The 14,246-nt window shown below is 37.2% G+C and overlaps 2 protein-coding genes across 2 annotated transcripts; one reads left to right on the plus strand and one right to left on the minus strand.

Annotated features, from left to right (window-relative positions):
* Positions 1-205: 205 nt before the first annotated feature.
* LOC121763920 (UDP-glucosyltransferase 29-like) lies at positions 206-1,937 on the minus strand. The gene has a single exon (XM_042160012.1). The coding sequence runs from the start codon at positions 1,638-1,640 to the stop codon at positions 273-275; it is 1,368 nt and encodes a 455-aa protein (XP_042015946.1). The 5' UTR covers positions 1,641-1,937; the 3' UTR covers positions 206-272.
* Positions 1,938-3,849: 1,912 nt separating this feature from the next.
* LOC121765974 (probable xyloglucan glycosyltransferase 12) lies at positions 3,850-7,390 on the plus strand. Its single transcript, XM_042162281.1, has 5 exons — positions 3,850-5,244; positions 5,333-5,641; positions 5,804-6,094; positions 6,172-6,285; positions 6,378-7,390. The coding sequence occupies exons 1-5, from the start codon at positions 4,522-4,524 to the stop codon at positions 7,017-7,019; spliced, it is 2,079 nt and encodes a 692-aa protein (XP_042018215.1). The 5' UTR covers positions 3,850-4,521; the 3' UTR covers positions 7,020-7,390.
* Positions 7,391-14,246: the final 6,856 nt, after the last annotated feature.

Here is a 14,246-nt window from a genome sequence, read left to right on the forward strand (position 1 = left end):
GAGTATTTTGGAAAATGATTTTTCTTTATAAAAACATATCTTGCGGTTTCATTACGAATGTACCCTTTAATATTTTTGTCAAGGGATAAGCTTTTTTTTAAATGACAGTTATATCGAATCCGACTTTGGTGGAATCGATTAATCATGCTTGAATTTGTGTCGTTAAGGTCACCACAACTCGTGCTGCCAAAAGGGACACATGCTCTTTTATTCGATTATAACTGTTTATTTTTATTATCAAAATATACAAAAGTACAAAGCACATAAATTAATTATATGTCTGTGTCTCTCTTGCAACAGAGTTGCCAAAGGTGATCCGCAACTTGATGAATGGCTGCCTCATCCTCCATCTTCATTTTCTCACTCACCTCCTTCGCTCTCCGCCTCAACCCTTCTCCTCTCTCCCCTCTCAGCACCGCATTTATCGCCTTCCCAATCTCCTCCCCCTTAAACCCTCCCTCCTCCTCCCTCTCCACCTCCACACACACCCCCGCCTCCGCCAACATCTTCACATCCACAAACATATTCACATTCACCGGCATCCCCACCACCGGCACCCCGTGATAAACGCTCTCGTTCACCGAGCTCCACCCGCAGTGGCTCACAAACCCCCCCACGCTCGGATGCCTCAGTATCCTCTCCTGCGGCGCCCACCCCACCACCACCCTCCCCCTCCCCATCACCCCCTCCGGCAACTCCACCTCCTCCCTCCCCCTGATCACCCACACGAAGCCGGCTCCCGAGATCTCGAGCCCCTTTGCCAGCTCAGATATTTCCTTGTCTGATAAAAAGTATTCGCTCCCGAACGAAATGTAGATGGTGGAGTGCTCCTCTTGCTCTCCCAACCATCTCATTATGTCGGATTCATCGTCACTCCCATTGTCAATGTCGTTGTTGTCGTCGACTAGGGTTCCGACAGGGAGGATTTTTTTTGTGGGGAGGAGGTGGGAGAGGTAGTTTAAGTAGTTGTGTTCGAGGGATGGGATTGTGCGGAGGAGGGCGACGTCGGAGGAGAGGTGGAAGTTGATGAGGGTGGAGTTGGGGCCGGGGGGGTAGACCTCGGAGAGGAGGAGGTGGAAGAGGGAGTCTAGGGTTTGTTTCTCGGAGGGGCGGAGGAGGAGGGGGTTGGGGGAGGGTAAGGGGGGGAGGGAGGGGGAGTTGTAGGCTTGGCGGGTGTAGGAGATGGTGGTGGCGCCGAGGGGGGAGAAGTGAACGGCGGGGATGTTTAAGGAGGCGGCGGAGGAGGCGGCCCAGGGCTGGAAGACGTCGAAGATGAGGAGGTCGGGGAGGAGGGAGGAGAGGAGGAGGGAGAAGTAGGGTTGGGAGGTTTGGAGGGCTTGGATGAGGGGGAGGTGGAGGTGGGAGGGGAGGTTTTTGGTGGTGTGGAGGTGAGAGGGGAGGGAGGGGGTGGGGGGGAGGTGGAGGGGGAGGGTGGAGATGGAGGTTTGGAGGGAGTGTTTGTGGAGGAAGGAGGTGATGGAGGGGATGTTGACGGCGGTGGTGCAGAGGTGGATGTGGAGGTCTTTTTTGATGGAGAGTATTCTCTTGGCTAGTTGGAGGTAGGGGAAGATGTGGCCATGGGCTAGCCATGGGAACATTAGTATCTTCTTCTTCTTCCTATTGCTTTTTGGTGAATCCATCACAAAGAGAAAGAGTGGGGATTGGTTGACTACAAAGCTCTTGGATTTGAGTGTTTATATATAAACTATCAAGTTTGGTCATAATTCGTTTTACTGTTTAAAAAATTAGTGTGCATCAAATCAGTAACGAGTAATAGATTGAGATATTTCACCATGAAAAAAGTTGAGAAATTATTAAAATTGGATGAAAATTAGACAAAAATTCCTATTTTTCTGCAATCTATTTGCCGTTTTCAAAATAGAGCAAATTATCATAAAAAAACAATGATGATATTTCGATCGACTCAAATAATTTCATTAAATGGTCAAAATGGTTACACTGTAGAACGAAAACCACAAGTCTACACGTGATGTTGAATGTGGGGCCAAGCGGTTGGTAGTGAGGTGGGATAAGATAAAATAAAATAAATATGCATAGGAGTACTATAATATTTCAATACAAATATTTTATTTGTTGTAACGTTTTAAATATGTTGTTATCACCGTCATAGGACCGCATTTAATTGTGGATGTCGCACCTTTGCGCAAATTTACGAAAATGGTCAATTAGGGTTCATGTTACTACTAGTAAAATACTGTCGGTGCTTCAAGCAACTTGAGGGCTATTTTCGACAAATAGAACGGCTATTTTAACTTTAATATGGTGTCAATTTCATACTTTGTTAGGAAGCACCATTGTAAATTACTCCACCACATATTTTTAAAATTATTTCTGAAAAACTTGGCTTTGAACGGATTCTCAGTAGTATATTCCATTTTGAAATAGTAATAATTTACTAGTATATGCACATTGTCACATTGACGTAATTACCCGGAATCAATAAAAGTTTACAGTGATAAAGGGCGTCATTTTATCTTCTAAAAATTAGAAGAAGAAAAAACTCAAAAAAAAAAAAAGTCACGAAAGCTTATTCTTCCCCCAAATTTCCGTCTATTTGATAATCCTCACCAGGATTAATTTCAGACTTTCATAATTTAAAATTTAAGAAGAAAAAGATAGAGTTCTTTCATTATTTCATAATCATTTAAGGTGACATTCATCTATGTAGATGGGGTCAATGGCTATAACACTCGCTCTCTATTTATATCTTCATTTTAATGGTATATATTCACCAATATCTACAAACTATTTTCTTGAAAGTGGTTCTTCCTCCGTCCCACTCAAGATGGTCACATTCTTGAGTGACACGTGATTTTAGGAAGTGTTGTTAGGTGGAATAAAGTAGAGAGAAAAAATGTTGTTGAATATTTTAATGAAGAGATAGAAGAGAAGGGATTATTTCTAAAATTGGAAAGTGATAAGGACAAATAAAAAAAGGAAATGTGGTCATATTGAATAAGACGGAGGGAGTAATTAAGTTCAACGTCCTTCATTTTTCTCGATATATTAAAATGATTTAGTTATTGAGATTTAGGATCACTACTTTTTATCTAGCAGTTGAAAGTATATTTATTCTATCACAAATTCACAATTACTTTACTACTCCTAGGTAGTAGTAATAAATTTTTAAGTAAAAGGAGGAATAAATAAGTGTCATTAAGACCCTCATAATAAAATTAATTTGAGTCAACCCACAAGAAGAGAGAGGTTAATTACTTGAAAATTCGCAAACTGTGATAGTAGTATAAGTTCTCCTTCCTAATACGCCAAACAAACTAGGTAATTGAATCCAAATTAAATAAAAAATAGGTATTGAAGTGGCAAAATTTTATTTGAACATATGTCAACACGAATACACTTTGGAAAACTACAACTATCTCCTGAATACAATACAAATAATGATTATTTTATTCCTAATAATCTGGAAATTAAAATAATAAACAAATAGATATGAAATATCATTATCGCATTCACATGCAATAGACAAAGTTGCAAAAATGTTAGGACCATTCTCGTTATATTTGGTCAGTCAAACGAATCCAATTTTCAACTGTAGGATTCAATAAAGTGAAATGAACAAAAGGCATTAATTCCATCAAAATTAACGTAATTTAGTCTATATCTCCCATATTCTCTAATTGATTAATAGGTTTAATTCTTCAATACATTAAATTCTTTTGACTTCCCTATTTTCTCTTTTAGGGTTTTTTTTCACAAATTCACACATCTCCAGATTCCACACAATTCCTTCTTCTGGTTCTGGGCATTTTATCTACAGATTTTTTGGGGATATCTTTCTTATTAAAAAAACCCTAATGCCCACAACATTTTGTCGGTATATTCAATTTTTTTTCTTGGTTGATCTAATCTTGTTTCATTGATTGGCCTCTTAATCTTTGTCCCCTTTTAAAAGGCCAAAAATCTCATCGCAATTGTGCATTTTTCCGATCTCTTCAAGAGAAAAAAAAGAAAGATTTCAAATTGTTTGCCTGAAAATGAAATGAGGGTTGTTAGTGGAGAAGATATAGTATTACAAGAACGTGCTGTCGGTTTTAGTTTGGGTATTTTCATGATTTACCTTTTCCTTTTTCCCCTTTTTTTTCATTCAAATTTTCCAATTTGTGTTGGAAATAAATCATTTACTCCTTCCCATCTGTCTAATTAGCTGTAAAATGAATGTTTATGCAATGTAAAGCTCCTTTTGTACTATACTTTTGCTCAACAGTCTTTACAATTATCCATCTCTCTCTTCTCTCTGTATTTCCATATATTTTATGGTTCCTCTGCAAATAATTCTTCTCCACACCAAGTCTCCAATGCTTTGGAGACGTCTAGCTTCCTTCACAACTCCCACGCGTCATAAAAAATGAATCTTTTGTAGCATTCTCTCTCTCTCCCTCCATTTTCAACTCAAAGTTCAAACCTTTCTTCTGCATTTCCCCCAATTCTCGACAATTCGAGCTAAAGGGCCACCGAAAGATTCAATCTTGAAGCCAAAAAATGGCCCCATCTCTGTGGTGGGCGAAGGAGCCACACAGAGGCACGCCGGTGGTGGTGAAAATGGAGAAGCCGAACAACTGGTCGATGGTGGAGCTCGAGTCCCCCTCCGACGAGGACTTCATCTGCCCAAACGACGCCGCCGTGGCCAAAGGCGGCCGCAACCGCAACGCCAAGCAGCTCACTTGGGTGCTCCTCCTCAAGGCCCACCGCGCCGCCGGCTGCCTCACCTCCATCGCCGCCGCATTCGTCTCCCTCACCTCCGCCGTCCGCCGCCGCGTGGCCTCGGGGCGCACCGACGGCTTGGATTCCTCCTCCAAGCCGAGATTCTTCGCCTGCATCAAGGCGTTCCTGTTGCTGTCTCTGCTTCTGCTCTGTTTCGAAATGGCTGCTTATTTCAAAGGGTGGAATTTCCGGCAGCCGGATTTGTACAGCTTGGCCGACGCCGCGGTGGTTAAGGGCGCGTTTGATTCGCTCTACTCCACTTGGGTTTTGATCAGAGTGGGGTATCTCGCTCCGCCGCTGCAGCTTTTGATCACTCTCTGTATAGTCCTCTTCCTCATCCAGAGCTTGGACAGGCTTATTCTCTGCTTGGGTTGCCTTTGGATTAAGCTCAGGAACATTAAGCCTGTTGCCGAACACTGCATTATGGATCTTGAGTCTGGTGATGGTGATGGCTATTTCCCCATGGTGCTTGTTCAAATCCCTATGTGCAATGAGAAAGAGGTATTTGCTTTCTTCACATTCTTGAATTCTTGAATTCTTGATTTATGTGTTGTTTTTAATTTTATTGAGTATGGGGATTCTGGGATAGGTTTATCAGCAATCTATAGCTGCTGTGTGCAATTTGGAGTGGCGAAAGGGGAGGATGTTGGTTCAAGTATTGGATGATTCGGATGATCCGATAACGCAGTTGATGATAAAGGAGGAAGTTCATAAATGGCAGGAGAATGGTGCCAACATCATATACAGGCATAGAGTGATTAGGGAGGGGTATAAAGCAGGCAATCTTAAGTCAGCCATGAATTGCAGCTATGTCAAAGATTACGAATTTGTTGCCATTTTCGACGCTGATTTCCAGCCAAGTCCGGACTTTCTGATGAGAACCATCCCTCACTTTAAGGTGTCTTTTGCTTTTTTGATTGAATGTGTCTGTTTCTTGAATTCTTGAATTCCTTGGCATGCTTTAAGGTTGATTATCTTGTGATGTAATGTGATTTGGATTATGTCATGATGATATGCTTGTTTGTGAATGAAAAGTTTGGTTTCACTTTGGATTTGGTAGGATAATGAGGAGGTAGGACTGGTCCAAGCAAGGTGGTCATTTGTGAACAAGGATGAGAATCTGCTTACGCGGTTGCAGCTGATTAATCTGGCTTTTCATTTCGAGGTGGAGCAGCAGGTTAATGGGATTTTCTTGAATTTCTTTGGCTTCAATGGGACCGCTGGTATATGGAGGATAAAGGCGTTGGAGGAGTCTGGCGGGTGGTTGGAGAGGACCACTGTCGAGGATATGGACATCGCTGTTCGCGCCCATCTTCACGGATGGAAGTTTGTTTTCCTCAATGATGTTGAGGTAGCTTTTTTTGCCTTTTTCTTGCTTTACTTTGTGTGTTAGTATTTAGTAATGTTGCTGCTTTCTTGAATGTCCAGTGCCAATGTGAACTGCCCGAGTCGTATGAGGCTTACCGGAAGCAGCAGCATAGATGGCATTCCGGCCCAATGCAGCTGTTCCGTCTCTGTTTGCCTGCCATTATCCGATCAGAGGTACGTCGAGAGGGAGCCTTTCCCCCCCTTTTTATACTCATGTTTTTGCTATGGTGTGATGTATTTATGTGCGTGTAAATGTGATGTTGCAGATAAGCATTTTGAAGAAGGCCAATATGATCTTCCTATTTTTCTTGCTAAGAAAACTTATACTTCCATTTTACTCATTCACACTTTTCTGCATCATTCTCCCAATGACCATGTTTGTTCCGGAAGCCACGCTCCCGTCGTGGGTCGTTTGCTATATACCGGCCATCATGTCGTTTCTCAACATACTCCCGGCTCCAAAATCGTTCCCGTTCATCGTCCCTTACCTCCTCTTTGAGAACACCATGTCAGTGACCAAATTCAACGCCATGATCTCGGGCCTCTTCCAGCTCGGGAGCGCGTACGAGTGGGTCGTCACCAAGAAATCCGGGCGCTCGTCCGAGGGCGACCTCATAGCCCTGGTCGAGAAGGACCAGCTCCCAACGCGCCACAGGAACAACTCGGAGCCTAATCTGGACGAGATGCGTGAGGAGATAATGCAGCAGGAGCTGCTCGCGGCTCAGAAGGAGAAAAAGAAGAAACACAACCGGATCTACACGAAAGAGCTGGCTCTCGCGTTCCTTTTGCTCACGGCCTCGGCAAGAAGCCTTCTGTCGGCGCAAGGTATCCACTTTTACTTCTTGCTGTTCCAAGGGATATCCTTCTTGCTCGTCGGCCTAGATTTGATCGGTGAGCAAGTCGCGTAGGGCGAAAAACATGTAAATCGGTAGAGAAATCGTCTTTGGATCGGTATGTGGATACTTGAGATAAAGATTTATTATACGACAAGAAGTTGAACACGAGAAATATGCAAATACGTGGGATGAGAGTCGCCTTCTTCCTGCGTTTGCGCGCCTTGTCGGGGAAGGCGCGGGATGGGATGATCTCTTCCTTGAAGGGGAGGGGAAGGAAGGGGAGAACAGAGGAATGGCGATGATCATTGTTAGTTTTCTTGTTTGGATTCTTTTGTTTTTTTGGGGTAATATTCTTTTGTAAGAAGAATTAATCGTTCATTCACAGCTGAAGAATTTAGGAAAATAGTGATGATATATATATGCATATTCTTATTGAAGTGTGATTCACTTCTTGTTGAGTTGATGGTGATTGAATTTGAATCAAAGTATGAGATATATTTAAAAGGCTAAATTGTAAGATTATGAAAATTTATTAAATTTTGGTTCATTTCGCAGTTTTAAAATCTACTAGTAGAAAAATCATGAGGTTTAATATTTAAAAAAATTGCATGTGTAGTAAGTATATTGCCAAATTTTGCGACATAAACTTTTGCCAAATTTTATGATTTTTCCGACGATTTTCTCAAATTAAAATGCTAAACTCAATTTATTTGATCAAGAAGATTACACTATTTTTCACTATAATAACAAAACAATGCTCCCTAAAATTTTCAATGGTGTACTCTAAAGTGCCACACTAAAAAGAGAATTCTCTCTATATATCTAAAACATTCCTAAAATATTTTATTATACTTTGCCATTTTGGCGATTGGATATACCTAATTGTTTGGATACCTTCCCTATATTCATGAGTCATGACAGTCAACAAAATAGCATTGTATTTACATTTAGACATTTAGTGTTGCGTTGATTTATTTAGTGCAAACTATTATGATAAAATATTGAATAATTTTCGGATAATTCATTTTTGTAATTTTCATTAACTAAAGTACTAAACTACTCCAAAATAAACAGCATTGTACAATCAAATGGTAAATGTTTTCATTTAATGAGGAGGATGCTAATATGCTACACAGTTTCGAGTATAACCTTTCAAAGAATAATTCCCAACCACTTTATTATGCAGTCTACTATCTCTACCTTCTTTAGCCAGCATTTAATTATTAATTTGTCTGTCACAATAAAAATAGGAGTTGAATCAATAAGTAACCAAGCACCAAAATTAATGATTATTAATGGACGAAGGCCCTATTTGTTGTATTGCAGCTAAGAAAACATGAATGCACATTCATTGAACAATATGTTGTAGTTTTTACTCAGCATTAACTATTAGCCAACGCATTTTCTCCTTCCCTTTTGTAGGGTATTGGCAACGGTGGCATAAGGCGCACGGCCCGGCTTGGGTGCACCGTACGCGTTGGAGGGGAGGTGCCTGACAAGATGTCGAGCATGTGAACATTGTTCCACGAGATGCACGCTATATGCGCGTGCACAACATATGGCCATCTCGGTGGTCAATGGCATGGCGCGTGCACTACGAGGTATCATACGTAGTGTTAAGTGCTCTAACGTGTTGGAGCTACGAGGAAAAAAATTAGGTGAATAGTGCAAGTAAATTGCAGTTTTGATGTACGTGGTTGTTGATGCCCTTAATTATAGTAAGAGAGAATGACCTAATCTTTGCCACATTTTCAATTATTCAAATCTATGAGATTATGATAGTAATAGTGAAACTAAGTATTGCATAGTCTCACAAACAATGACCTTGATAAGGAAAGAAATATGCTTTAATGTATAATTGATATAGTGAGAAAAGAAAAAGTAGTACTAGTATTTAAGTTTACATAATTAGAAGGGAAAGAAAAAAAAGTGATAATTCATGTTGATATAAGTTGGGATTAAGTGAATCTATTGGAATAATGTGTCCCAAATAACTTAAATTAGAGAATTAAAAAATATTGTCTTTTAAGTACTATACTTGTTATTACTTCACCGCCTAGAACATCATATTTTATATTTAGTTAAATGTTTAAAATAAAAGATACCAATAAACTAGCTAGGTCCTCTACAAGGACATGACAACAATAATGCAACATATGCACTAAGGGCAGAACAAAAATTACTAGTAATAATTTAAATCCTAGTGATTATGGACCATACATGAAGCAAGTGGTTAAAGAAGTAAACGGTAACCAGATTTTTTGTTGTCTTGACATGTTTAAGAATACGACCTTTGTCTATAAATAAATACTAAATTTTATTCACAAACAACATGCATCCACCTCACCCTTAATAGAGACAGTCTAACCAACTTTTCCAATTTATCCTATTCAAACAAAGTTCTTTTCTTTTTTTATTCAAATAAAATACTCCCTCCGTCCCATTAAATATGCAACATTTGCTTTTCGGCACGAGATTTTATGTAATGTTGTTTTATGAGTTAATGAAGAGAGAGTAAAGTAAGAGAGAAGAAAAAGTAGAGAGAATATTGTTTCCATTTTTAGAAACGTTTCATTTTTAATAGGACAGACCAAAAAGGAAAACGTTTCATTTCTAATGGGACAGATGGAGTATTAGCTATGGTTCGAGCGTCTCAAAGGTGGTCCAAAATCCAAACTCAATTTGTAGAAGTTTTAATTGTTTATTGGTTTTTCCCATAATGTATTTTCCCTCCCTTATTTCTTTTCATTTTGAAAGTTCAGTTTATAAAAATCTCAAGATTCTAAATGCATTATGAGTTTTTTGGAATATTTGGAAGTGAATCTCAAAGATTATTGTGGCTTGGTGAGGGCTGAAAATAGTTTTCGAAAATTTCAAAATTTCAAAAAAAAAAAGAAAAGAACTTTTGGTAGGGGCCTAAGCTGTCTCATTTTGTTTATGCTCGAATTTGGGACCAAAACATTTAAAATGTTTGCGTTAGGTTCCATCATAAGTTATTTTCTTCATTTATCTAATTATAAAAATTTAATTATATTTTTTTTTCTAAAACAATATATATTCCAAATATGTTGGTTCAATTTCAGTCACGCCCAACATTTTAACCAAAACGTCAAACCTTTTCAAGAAAATCAAACACATGTTGGTTCAAATTTAGTCACGCCCAAAAAAAAAATCAAGAAAATGACTTATAAATAAATTCCCAACCTCTCAATATTTCAATAAATTAAACCTGATATAAGAAATGTCGTAATTATACGATAACCGTTTGATTTATTGCAATCACACATTTTAATATATTAAATCATAAGTGAAAAAATTGAATACGACCACAAAATAATTAATAATGTGTGTGGGTTATTAGAATTTGTGCAAGTCCAATTTGGTACAGCTCATATAATTAAAGCCTAGACAAGCTTTGAAATGAAGATATAATTGTGACCTCATATGTTTCGTGATATATCTGTACCAATAAATAAGGGTGGTGGCGTGACCTACTAGTGAGTAGTGCCACAAATAATTTCAATTTTTATTAGCACTATTATCACCAGCTAATATTAGGGAAAATTTTACTCAACTTTTTATTAGTTCAGGAAATTAATTAGGATGGACTTGGATCACTTTATTTGTAAGCCCAACAAATATTTGAGCTTATACATAATACATTGCAGGCTTTAGTTGATGGACTGAAATGAAAAAAAAGAACAGACTAGTCATGCTACTATAATGATCAAAATATGCAAAAGTATTCAAGTCTTTTTAATTTTACTTTTAATTAGAATTTAGAATATAAAATTATGCACAACTGAGTAACTCGATATGTAGGTATAAATATAACTCATACAAAATGTATCACATTTGTTTCATATTAATACAAAAGGTTTGACATAAATCATACAAAAAGTTTCATTCGTGTTTCAATTTAGTACATTTCGTTATATGTATTTAAACGGTGCTAACTTTTTACTTATATGACGTACATACCATAAAACAATGATAAAATACTTTGTACCAATATGAAACAATCATAAAACTTTTTGTAGCATGAAACAATGATGAAACATTTTGTACTTCGCATAGATTAAGAGTTAACGCAGTTCAAACACATATAATGAAATGTACTAACTGAAACATGAATGAAACTTTTTGTGTGATTTATGTCAACTTTAAACTTTTTGTACTAATATGAAACAAATGTGATACATTTTGTATGAGTTATATATTAATATGTATTTATTTACAATGACCCTGGCATATAAAAATTCAAAACTGATGACTTGATAGGGTTGATCAAATTAAAATAAAATAAAATATCGCAATTATAGTGAATTAGTTTTAATAGGAGTATGTAATTTTTGAAATTTGAACCATTTACTTTAGTTTTATAAATATCATATTTTAAGTAAATACATTTTTTAAATTTGAACCATTTTAAATAAAGATATAAAAGCCTGGAGAGAGAGAGGCTTAGTATTGAATGTGGTTCAAATCCAAATACATAAGAACAAGAATGAGATATTGAAATCGAAGAATTTAGGGTAACTTTTGTTTGAATTGAATCTGAATATGATGTGCTTACCCTACATGATTTGTATTTGGACCACAATGTCTCTCTCAACATTACATTGAGCCAAAAATTGGTCCCAGAAATGGATTAAGGCCATGTTTGGTAGCCAGGATTCCGTCTGGGAAAATAATCTGATTCCTTAAATTTTAAATTCTTGTGTTTGTTTCCATTTTTAATCAAACTGGGAAAGTAATCAAAATCCTGAAACAAGGAAAGTTAGTACAACTTTCTATGATTCTGAATCTTAACTTTTCTTAGTTATTCTTTTTCCCAGTTTTAGGATTCTTACATATTTAATACAATATAGTACAGTTTATTATTATTATTATTATTATTATTATTATTATTATTATTATTATTATTATTATTATTATTATTATTATTATTATTATCATCATCATCATCATCATCATCATCATCATCATCATTATTATTATTATTATTATTATTATTTATTACAATGTTTTAAAAATAATTTAAAAGTATAAACCATACTTAATTTCATGATAATAAATAACTATAATTCAAATTATCATAATTATAGCTATATTATTAATATTTATTTTTATTTTATTATAATAATAATAATAATAATAATAATTTATTAAATAATTAAATATAATTATAATTATATAATAATATAATAATTATGAATTTATAATTTAGTAATTAACAATAAAATTGTAGTGAAATTTTAAATTAAAGCTTGGAGAGAGAGTGGCTTTGTATTGAATGTGCAAATCCAAATACATAAGAACAAGAATGAGAAATTGAAACCGAAGAATTTAGGGTAACTTTTGTTTGAATTGAATCTGAATATGATGTGCTTACCCTACATGATTTGAATTTGGACCACAATGTCTCTCTCAACATTACATTGAGCCAAAAACTGGTCCCAGAAATGGATTAAAGGTATTCCCATAGTACTAATTAAATTTGGTATGAATTACTAATGAAACTAGAAAGTATTCCATGATTAGTTAAATAAGTCAATATAAGAAGTACTCGAACTTCATTAATTCGAATTGATATGAAAGGGGGAGGACAGGGGGAGGGGTTTGTACGTTTATGAACGAGTGAATTACTCCCTCTGTCCGCGAATAGGAGTCCCGGTTCACTTTTACCATAAATGGTAATATGGTCTCAACTTCCACTAACTCATTCCACTCACATTTTATTTAAAACTAATATATACAAATGGGACAACTATTTCACTAACTTTTTTCCACCCACTTTCTTAACATTTCTTAAAACCCGTGCCGCCTAAAAATGAGACTCCTAATGGCGGACGGAGGGAGTACTATTTAACATGAGATTCACGGTTAAAAGGAATCCAAAAGACTTCAAATCAAATAGGAAATTTGAGAAAAAATTTATTGTGGCATCTTGGTATTTGAATATGTGGTCAATTATAATATGCCATAAAAATTCGAATATATCCATAGGCGATTCACAATTGTACCAATTCATACAATGACAGAACACGTCGAGGGTCGACCGACTCTATGGCTGGCACATGAAAATAAAAAAATTCCATTAAATTTAATTATAGCTACCCACAATTCCATCCTAATTATTCGAAGTTAAGATTCCCTACGTCCGATTCTACATATCTTGATTACAAAAAGATTACTTATATATCATTAAACATAAATAATATTTAATCTTATAGAATCAAGATGGTTTGCCTAAATTAATGCAACATGACATAAACTATGACCTACGAAAACGACGACAAGATTTCAACGCATTTATTGTGATACACCATTTCACAAACATTACCAAATCTTGTTGCATAAGAATTGTTTGTCCAATGCAAAAAGAATTATACTCACAAGTCACAAACACAATTAGAAGCTGCTAGAATATTCATCTCCCATTTCCATGAACACTTCAATAACTCTGTTTCTCCAATCTTCTTTGCAAAATAAAAAACCAATCTTTAACATTAAAATATTCACTTTAGCAGAAAGTTTCATTTTTTCTGCCTGTTTTATGTTTGTGGTGGGAGATTATTAAAATAAAATTGTTTTCCCCTAATTTTTGAGTCTCTCACAAGTTCAAAAAATATAGAGAGGCCTTGAATTGGATACGCCAAATCACGCCAGCGAGTAGAGATGCCCACCGGTTCCGGTTCCGGCGGTTAACCGTCGAACCGGAACCGTGGCAATATTCCCGAACCGGAACCGTCGCAATTCGGGTCGCGGTCCGGTTCAGGTTCAAGATATTTCGAACCGGAACCATCACCGAACCGGCGGTTCGGGACGGTTCAGAACCGGCGGTTAACCGCGGAACCGCCGGTTCGGGTGCGTATATCGAGGCATGGATGATGGGGCCGGCGGCGGCAGCTTTTCAGCAGCAAAACCGGCCGGAACCGTCGGTTTTTCGGCGGTTAACCGGTGTTAACCGTGAAAACCGCCGGTTCAGTGGCTTTCGAGGCGGCGCGGAACACGAGGCGACAATAGCGCAGCTTTTGCAGACGGTTCGTTGACCGAACCGGCGGTTTTATCCCGGAAACCGGCGGTTCCGGCGGTTTTCCGCCAAAACCGCCGGTTTTGTGAAATTTCAATTTTTTTTTTTTCAAATTTCAAATTCGAATTCTTCCATTTTCCCCCTCATTTTTATCTATAAATACCCCCTATATCCTCATTTACATTTACCCCACTCTTGTGTTAATAAGAGTTTCTCTCTTCAATCTCTCAATTCTCTCTCTTTGTCTCCAATTTCTCATTTGT

The sequence above is a fragment of the Salvia splendens genome, chromosome 14 (genome assembly GCF_004379255.2).
Source record: "Salvia splendens isolate huo1 chromosome 14, SspV2, whole genome shotgun sequence".
In the NCBI taxonomy this organism is placed as follows: Eukaryota; Viridiplantae; Streptophyta; class Magnoliopsida; order Lamiales; family Lamiaceae; genus Salvia; species Salvia splendens.